The sequence below is a fragment of the Spea bombifrons genome, chromosome 13 (genome assembly GCF_027358695.1).
Source record: "Spea bombifrons isolate aSpeBom1 chromosome 13, aSpeBom1.2.pri, whole genome shotgun sequence".
NCBI lineage: Eukaryota > Metazoa > Chordata > Amphibia > Anura > Pelobatidae > Spea > Spea bombifrons.
In genome coordinates this window covers 17,515,953-17,525,122 of record NC_071099.1, presented here as the reverse complement: position 1 = coordinate 17,525,122, position 9,170 = coordinate 17,515,953, and the positions used below count along the sequence as shown (strand labels likewise).

Here is a 9,170-nt window from a genome sequence, read left to right as displayed (position 1 = left end):
TTTTTTTAAAAATTATAGCACTCAAAAAGCGGTGTTGTGGCTGCTAGAATGCAGAAATAATGCAAAAATCTAAAATTCATCCATCATAAAAAGGAAATCTAAACACACAAAAAAAGTACAAAAAAATATAAGATACCAGTAAATCAAATACACTTTAATTTATATTATAAAAATCATTTTATTGGATTATTTTCAACTAATAATTAAGGCATATATTCCTCCGCACCGTCTCTTTTTACACGTATCCTACAACCAATGCTCTGCCTCTTCCTCGGGTGTAGAGGGGTATAAAAGGTAGACACCGGTGCAGAATCCAATGGGTCGTATAAATAACGCCCCACTCACAAATAAGCATAGACAGAGCTAGAATTTGTAAGGTGCCCCCCCCCCCGATGGCAGATTATCAGCAATAGGTGCAAACAGTCTTAGAACATTTGGAAAATAGGGGTGTTTTGCAATATTAAGTTTCACAGTTTTTTGGTCAAGGTTGGAAAACGTTCACCTGATTTTGATTTCAATTACATCTAAAAAAAAAAAACAAAACAAAAAAAAAACTGAAAATATTTCATAGAAAACTATCCAGAGCAGAGAAAAATTCTACCAGTTTTTCAGGAATGTCTAAAGAATTTATATATTTCCTAGAAGCACCTGCAGTCTAAAAATGTAGGTGAGGCAAAAATCTTACCAATTAAAAAGTAAAAAAAAGAATCGAATGTTAACGTTATATGGATATCGGGGCCAGATTTTAACCTGTCCAGTGAAAATAAGATAGGGTTCTGGCACAGGTGCCATTAACTGTGCCAAGATGGACCAAAGTTAAACCTCTAAAACTCTCATCAACGGCTGGTGCAGCCCAACAGCATTTGTATAGCCCTTGTTTGGTCTCATCAGACATTTACAAATAGTCTGTCCTGGGGCCTCATGACGATTGGCTCATTCCATTGCTCATAGGTGGGGTTTTACCGTTCTATGGTGATAAGACGTTGAGGAGCCATCGTTGAGGAGCCATCGTTTAGAGCAGATGGATCGTCAGATAATAGACATTCATTACACTATTTCCCATCATTAAAATGTCTCGCAGAAATCCTGTTGGAAGGATCAGTCTCGTTAGGCTCTTTTTATATTTTATAGTGTTGTTGTGTTTCCTCAAGTTGCGTTAGATATGTTGGAGTGAAGCAGATGTTGTAGAATGCAGTTTATCTACTATGGCTTGTACTATGGATAGATGACTTAATCTGGGTTCTTGCTGGGGCTTTGTATGGGCTCTTGGGAAGCTGTAGGTATAGACCTGCCCAAGGTCCACGCGTTTCTTAATCCTGCCTCGTTTGTTCTCTCTCTACCTCCCTTTCCTAAGTCACATCCTTCATGTTTTACATCACCTGGATGACCTGGAAAACGGCCGACACATGTAATAAACAGCAGATATCATGTAAAGGCAGTCGAAATATATAAAGTGAGACATAAAGACATTGGCAAATCTTTTCTATCGAAGTTCTCCTGACACCAGTGAAGGCCATGTTGAGCAGCAATACATTGACTTGCTTGCCAAAGTGAAGGCATTACTCAGTATTAAAATTATAAATTAGCAGAAGTTATCCATCATGTGAGTGGTCTGTGTTAACAAAGACTCTAAAACCTAATTTAAACAACAGTACTTAGAGTGGAGGGCTCCTCAGAGTTCCTCTGCTTACTTGGCAGGGATTTGAGGTACTCAAGGTGGCGCCGGGCATCTTCTTGGTTCTGACGTACATAATACACCAGGTAGGAAATGACCATGGCAAACCACCCAAACATTGTGACGAGCATGGCTATGTCCGTGGTTCTCTTGTAAACATTGCACAGGTCCACCTCTTTCACCACCTGTAGAAAAGGTTTGCCAGCGTGCTCCTCTTGCACGGAGGTAGCACAGACAATTGCACTGGATGAACCAGGGTCCAAATCCACTAATCGGATCAACTCTTGAAGTTCGCAGTCACACATCCAAGGGTTGCCCGATAGGTTTGTACGGGCCTTCAGGTTAGCAAAGACCTCCTTTCTGACAGACACCAGCTTGTTGGAAGACAGATCCAATGAGTGCAAGTGGTCAGTCAGACCCCTTAGGGACGTGGCGTCCAGTTGTCCCAAAGAATTATGGGAAAGGTCCAGCTCTATAAGAACAGGGAGATTGCGGAAAGCGTCCGGGGGGAGGTAGGCGATCTGGTTGAAATCTAAGTAAAGACGATTAGTGTCATTGGGAATGTCTCGGGGAACTTCTGTGAGCTGGGCATTGCTGCAACGCAGAGTCTTGTAGCCGTCCTCCAGGGAAGGATAACAGCCTTTGGGGAAGGTTGTAGCCGACTGGAAGCAGAGGGACATCAAAACCAAACTGTGAAAGAAAAGCCATGTTGCCAGTGAGCGCCGAAGGTACCAGTCCAAGAAAGGCATGGCCAGCCAGCAGCATACTCAGCAGTAAGTGGGTTATGAATAGCAGTGTCTGGGCATGGAGCTGAAGAGAAGGACAGTTCTATATCCCCCTGATCAAAGAGAGTCAGAAGTAAGTTTCCTCCTATCACACAGACAGGTCTGATAATTATTGTCTCATAAATACAATAACAACATCACACACCACACATCACACATCACACACCTTTCCCAATCTGCAAAAACACAACTATATGAAACCTTTCTTACACAATCATACATACACACATCAGGACACAGACTTCTTCTCACCCCTCCTAATACACAGACCTCTCACCCCTCCTAATACACAGACCTCTCATCCCTCCTAATACACAGACATCAGGACACAGACCCCTCACCCCTCCTAATACACAGACATCAGGACACAGACCTCTCATCCCTCCTAATACACAGACCTCTCACCCCTCCTAATACACAGACAACAGGACACAGACCTCTCACCCCTCCTAATACACAGACATCAGGACGCAGACCTCTCACCCCTCCTAATACACAGACCTCTCACCCCTCCTAATACACAGACAACAGGACACAGACCTCTCACCCCTCCTAATACACAGACATCAGGACCCAGACCTCTCTCCCCTCCTAATACACAGACATCAGGAGACAGACCTCTCACCTCTCCTAATACACAGACAGTTATGCTTCTTACCTGGGTACAGGACCGACTGCTTCTGTTCAATTCCTTCAGAGCGAATATAATTGAGATAATTTACAGCCCCTAATGGATTATTCACGAGAAGCCTAGAAAACATTACAAGCAGGTTGATAAAATATGAATGGGCAACCTAATATTTTTGCATACTCCTAACGATGTCTCATCCCCAAGGGAAATCTAATCGAGGGCGTTTTAGATGTAAAAGTCCCTGATCTCTATATTTTCGATGGATAATGGTGGATTAAGTCTATTGCTAAAATAAAAAAAAGCATTCATCAATAGTTACTCAATGAGCTGAATGGTTCTTCGCTGCCATCAAATTCCACCTAGAGCTCAGTGGCTTCCCATGTTTATGTTATGTTTGTGTCTTCCTATGTTTGGGGGCCTGTTAAGCGATGGCCCTCATAAGTCTTAAGTGTTTAAAGCAGGGTTCTGAATGCTTGATGTCTTTAATGGGGAAATCCCACCGAAAATCTTATTCTCCTTAATCTTAAAGTTGAGTGATGTATACAGTAATGTGGGTTAGCAATGACAAAAACCTGGTTTTAGCTCTTTTTTGTTGTTGATAAACTATGTTTATCTGTAGACCTGGAGGCCTCCGTTGTTTTCAGTCTCTCTTTGAAAATATATATATATTAAAGAAGTAGGTAACGTAGGGAGCAGCTATAGATAAAGGATATAGGGTAAATTGAATAGAATCGTTATAATGTGGTTTATCCACAGAATACAGACATTATTTTGGGTATTTGGTCATTTATCAAGGAAGTATAAGGATTGGTGAGTATAGCATATTATACAGGGTTACATATTATGTGTTTTTTGAGGTAAATATTGCAGGAAATAGTTGCTCCATAGAAAGAACCTACAGACTGTTTTATAGAGTTAGTTACAGAAAGCATAACATAAAGTGAGCGCACTTTGTGGATTTTGTGAGCTATAGAATGGAAGCGGTTGTTATAATGGGAGTCACAGATGGAATCGGGTTTAGTGAATGTATTATAGGGGATCGGTTCTTATGTGATTTCTAAATTGCGGCCGTTATGTGAGTTATTGATGGGGTAAATGGAATCTGCTGTAGGGGTTGGTCATGTGATGTTATAGATGGGATACAAGGATGGTACGATAGGGCTAGTGGTGAGGGTTATAGACGAGATATAGAATATATACTATAAGGGACGGTTACAGTGTTAGTTACAGAGGGGACACATGGAACACGTTGTAGGGAGTGGTTGTATGGACGGTTCTTGCATTTTCTGGAGGCAGAACTAATATTCACCTGCAACAACTAGAAAACCCCACTGTTTTGTTGCTATTGTTCCATTTTCTCCGCTTCCTCCTCAGAATATGTTTAATTACAAAGTGTGGCGTCTATTTGTTACAAGTTGATAGGCTGGGCTATAGCTTTTTCTGCCACAGATTTGTCTTCGTGAGTTGTTATTACCATGAAGAAGCCCGACGGGTTGATGAATTCATTAATGTATAATTGGATATTTAGCGGCTCAGTTGCTGAACCTGCATGTTGTTTTCCTGACTGCGCTCTAGGATTAACCGTTGAGAGTCTGGGGATGGTTATCTTGTGATGGACACAAGCGAAAACAAGAATTACCCGTCTGGGTACCAGTGATAGGAGGAACGCCGTACACACACACCCAACGCAGCCAAACACTCAAACGCACAGGGATTTGTTAGCCTGAATGTTTGTATTGACAATATACAGCTCAAATTTTCCCTTTGAACCTATATAATGAATTCTGCAGGGCTGCGTTAAGATCCTTGCATCCCTACGTGATGCATTTTTATGTTAAAAGGACCATCTGTCCCCCCCCTGCTGCGTACAGCTGACAGAAGGGCACACCCAGGGCTTATATCTAAATCCAAGCCGTCGACGTGAAGACAGATGTTCTGAAGGTCCACCGTATCACATAGGGATAGGCAAGATCTGAGAGTCCTGCTACAGAAGACACCAACCACAGTCAACCGACAGTAGCGTCCTGCCATATTATAGAAGTTATGGTTCTGTGTAGCTTGACTTCCAAATGTTGCTCATTCCAGGGCTTAATCCTGGATCAAGACACCTGTGAAAAGTTTGACTCCATCTTCTTGTTACCTCAACACCCTGCGTTGCACAGTTTGAGGCTGTAGATACCGATGACGCTTTTACCACCGGTTATAGGATGCGGTGCTGTCCGCAGATTGGGAGTCAGACGGCTCTGAATCTTACAGAGATGAAACCCCAACGGAGCGATCCCTACGGGGATTCCCTGTGATCTTTCCACGGAAAACACTCGGCGATAGAGATCGACGAGCGAGATCCTGTGGAGTTCTAAGAAAACTCTCGGCGTGAAAGCCATTTATAACCACGGGCGTAGGAACCGGGGGGGACGGGGGGGATGGATCCCCCCCAGGAAATCATGCGGGGGGGACCGATAATAGAGAAATCCCCCCCAGGGCTGTGTGAGGTGAATGCCGTCTGCGCCCAGCGGCCCGATCAGCAGCTGCAGCGTGCAGGACTGGTTGGGGATTTCCCTAACCAGTCCAACATTAAAGTAACACTTACCAGTCACTGAGCGCCGGGCGACGGGATATGACGTTTATATCCCAGCCCCGGCGCTCAGAATAAACAGCTGTGGGCAGCCGCACTGCAATGAGAGTCAGCAGCAAACCAGAGGGCAAAGAGGAAGAGAAAGGTAAGAGATGTGCAAAAAGGGGGGGAAGGGGGGTGTCTGATGTGCAAAACGGAGGGGGGGGGTGTCTGATGTGCAAAACGGAGGGGGGGGGTGTCTGATGTGCAAAACGGAGGGGGGGGTGTCTGATGTGCAAAACGGAGGGGGGGGTGTCTGATGTGCAAAAAGGGGGGGAAGGGGGGTGTCTGGTGTGCAAAACGGAGGGGGGGGTGTCTGATGTGCAAAACGGAGGGGGGGGGTGTCTGATGTGCAAAACGGAGGGGGGGGGTGTCTGATGTGCAAAACGGAGGGGGGGGGGTGTCTGATGTGCAAAACGGAGGGGGGGGGTGTCTGATGTGCAAAACGGAGGGGGGGGTGTCTGATGTGAAAAACGGAGGGGGGGTGTCTGATGTGCAAAACGGAGGGGGGGGGTCTGATGTGCAAAACGGAGGGGGGGGGGGTCTGATGTGCAAAACGGAGGGGGGGGGTCTGATGTGCAAAACGGAGGGGGGGGTCTGATGTGCAAAACGGAGGGGGGGGGTCTGATGTGCAAAACAGAGGGGGGGGGGTCTGATGTGCAAAACGGGGGGGGGGGTCTGATGTGCAAAACGGGGGGGGGGGGTCTGATGTGCAAAACGGAGGGGGGGGTCTGATGTGCAAAACGGAGGGGGGGTCTGATGTGCAAAACGGAGGGGGGGGTCTGATGTGCAAAACGGAGGGGGGGGGGTCTGATGTGCAAAACGGAGGGGGGGGGGTCTGATGTGCAAAACGGAGGGGGGGGGGTCTGATGTGCAAAACGGAGGGGGGGTCTGATATGTGTGTGTGCATATACATATGGTGAGGCATGTATATGGGCAATGTTTATGAATGTGTATGGGCACTTGGGCAGGCATATGTGTGTGTATATGTGTGTGTATGGGCATGCGCATATGAGGGCAGTGTATATGTGTATGGGCAGCGTGTATGGGCAGTGTATATGTGTACGTGTGTATGGGCAGTGTGTATGGGCAGTGTGTATGTGTACGTGTGTATGGGCAGTGTGTATGTGTACGTGTGTATGGGCAGTGTATATGTGTACGTGTGTATGGGCAGTGTATATGTGTACGTGTGTATGGGCAGTGTATATGTGTACGTGTGTATGGGCAGTGTATATGTGTACGTGTGTATGGGCAGTGTATATGTGTACGTGTGTATGGGCATTGTATATGTGTACGTGTGTATGGGCATTGTATATGTGTACGTGTGTATGGGCAGTGTATATGTGTGTATATAAGGAGTGTATTTGTCTTATAGTGTATACGTCTGTGTAAGTATGTGCAAGGGCAGTGTATATTTATGGGGAGGCATGTGTGTGTGTGTGTGAGCAGTTTATGTATGTTTGGGCAGGCGTGTATAAGAGTAGTGCATATGTGTGAGTATTGGCAAGTGTGTATCTGCAGGCAATTGCAGCGTAGATATCTGTTTTTGTGGGCAGGCATGCGTAAGAGCAGTGCATGTGTGTGTTAAAGGGAAGAGAATGATTCCCTGTAACACGTTTAACTCAGGGGCACCTAGGGTTAAATCCAGGCCTATTTCTGGTTAAAATGAGTGTGTGTGTCACTGTGTGTAGCATTTGGACACTTGGTCTAGGCCATCACTAATACAAAGCGCCACGTGTTAAATCTAGGGGTAGGCAGAGTAAGTGAAGGATGTGTTTGCGTGTCTGGGTGTGATAGTGTATGTTTGTGGGTATGTTATTGTGCACATCTGTTTTTATGGGTATGTTAGTATGTTTCCAGGTGTGTTATAGTGGGCATGTGTCTAGGTATATTAGTGTGGGAATCTTTTGGGGTGTATTATTGTGTGTGCATGCGTGTGTATGTTATTCAAGTGTTTAAGTGTGTGGATATGTTCCTGTGTGCATGACGTGTTAGATGGTTCCTTGAATACATCATAGTAGTCTCTGTGGCTGGGTCCAGTGCGGTCCATCTGTGGTTGTAAGATTTTTCTGTTTCTGTGGGAATTTTCTCCCATTCATCCAGTAGAACGTTTTATGAGCTGAAGGTGATAAACTAAGACATTTTGGACAACACTATGCTTCTAACTTTGTGGGAACAGTTTTGGGGACGGTCCTTTTCTATTCCATCATGACTGTGCCCCAGTGTACAAAACAAGGTCCATAAAGGCATGGTTGCAAAAATTCCCCACAGAAACTCTCCAAAATCTTGTGGAAATCGTTCCCAGAAGAGTGGAAGCCGTTATAGCTGCAAAGGGGGGCCAACTACATATTAATGTGTCTGTATTTATAATGTGATGTCATAAAGTCCCTGTTGGTGAAATGGCCAGGTATACCCTACCAGTAAAAATGCTATCCCCCCCAGATTTTTAGGGGCTCCTACGCCCATGTTTATAACCCATGTTTGTTAACCCAATGAATAATAATCAGCGCCCTGATAAAAAAAAATAATATACATGCAATGAAAATCCATTAACGTGTAGATTTCAAAACCTTTATTCTAGTTCCCAAAATGGACATTTTTTTATAGATGAGAAACATTTTATAGCCACATCCCATTACATAGGAGGAATATGATTTACCTGCGTTGTCCTTCTTTACATCGATTCCATTTTGTCACATCAAGAACAATTCTTATGGCCAGGTTATCTACAAGGCAGCTGGAACCCAAAGACCAGGTCGCCCCGCAAGCAACGTTCCTTCATAAGCAACAGGCACCTTGTATTCTTTCAAGCCTCGAGGAAGCAGAAAGTTGTGCTGATGAGAGAGGAGCATCCATAAGACAGAGTCATGGAGACAAGATGATGTGAGAAGGCATCCCTGCCTGTATCCTCCTGGTCCCGGTGGAGTTATTAATGTTGTGAGAGGAGGTCACAGATCTCAGAGCCCATCCTCACGTCTCCCTAACAAGCTCTGTGTGTTTTCCTGCAAGAGAATGATGTTTCTCCGGTGGTGATTGGAAACTCCGCCTGATGTGAAAAAAGGAGGGGAGGGAGAGTGGTGGATAAAGAGAGAAGACAGGAGACACTGGAGGAAAACAGACTGGGAAGGGAGAAAAGAACCAGGAGGGGGGGGTAGATGTAGCCGGCTAAACACAAATAGCTGTGGATTTTCAAAATAGCAAAACAGTTTTAGAAGATGGAAAAATAGCAAAAAAAACTATTTAAACTTTCCAAGGGGCTTATACAGCTGAAGAACAAAGCATACAACATATTTTTGGGGGTTGAAAAGGGTAAAGATAAACATTATTCTGAAAAATGGAACACAAAGGCAATTTTTGGTGATTTAAAATACGTTTTAATAGTGTTTTCTGCGATGTAGTCCAAGGAATGGGCGGTGGAGTTGGGTTTTATGAGATGTCGTGAAAGCAGCTGTGTTTTCCACCATG

At 44.7% G+C, this 9,170-nt stretch overlaps 1 protein-coding gene across 2 annotated transcripts; it reads right to left on the bottom strand.

Moving 5' to 3' along the window:
* Positions 1-1,138: 1,138 nt before the first annotated feature.
* LRRC3C (leucine rich repeat containing 3C) lies at positions 1,139-8,754 on the bottom strand. 2 transcript variants are annotated; one of them, XM_053453644.1, is made up of 3 exons: positions 8,365-8,754; positions 3,119-3,210; positions 1,139-2,365 (listed from the first exon to the last, which is right to left on the bottom strand). In XM_053453644.1, exon 3 carries the CDS (start codon positions 2,353-2,355, stop codon positions 1,642-1,644), a length of 714 nt encoding a protein of 237 aa, XP_053309619.1. In that variant the 5' UTR covers positions 2,356-2,365; positions 3,119-3,210; positions 8,365-8,754; the 3' UTR covers positions 1,139-1,641. The 2 variants fall into 2 exon arrangements, with proteins under 2 accessions (XP_053309619.1, XP_053309618.1); XM_053453643.1 differs by lacking the exons at positions 3,119-3,210; positions 8,365-8,754 and having other exon boundaries at positions 1,139-2,424.
* Between the last annotated feature and the right edge of the window lie 416 nt (positions 8,755-9,170).

Excerpts from the sequence above, each read along its gene's own strand:
- LRRC3C (XM_053453643.1), bottom strand. The coding sequence starts at position 2,424 with ATGCCTTTCTTGGACTGGTACCTTCGGCGCTCACTGGCAACATGGCTT.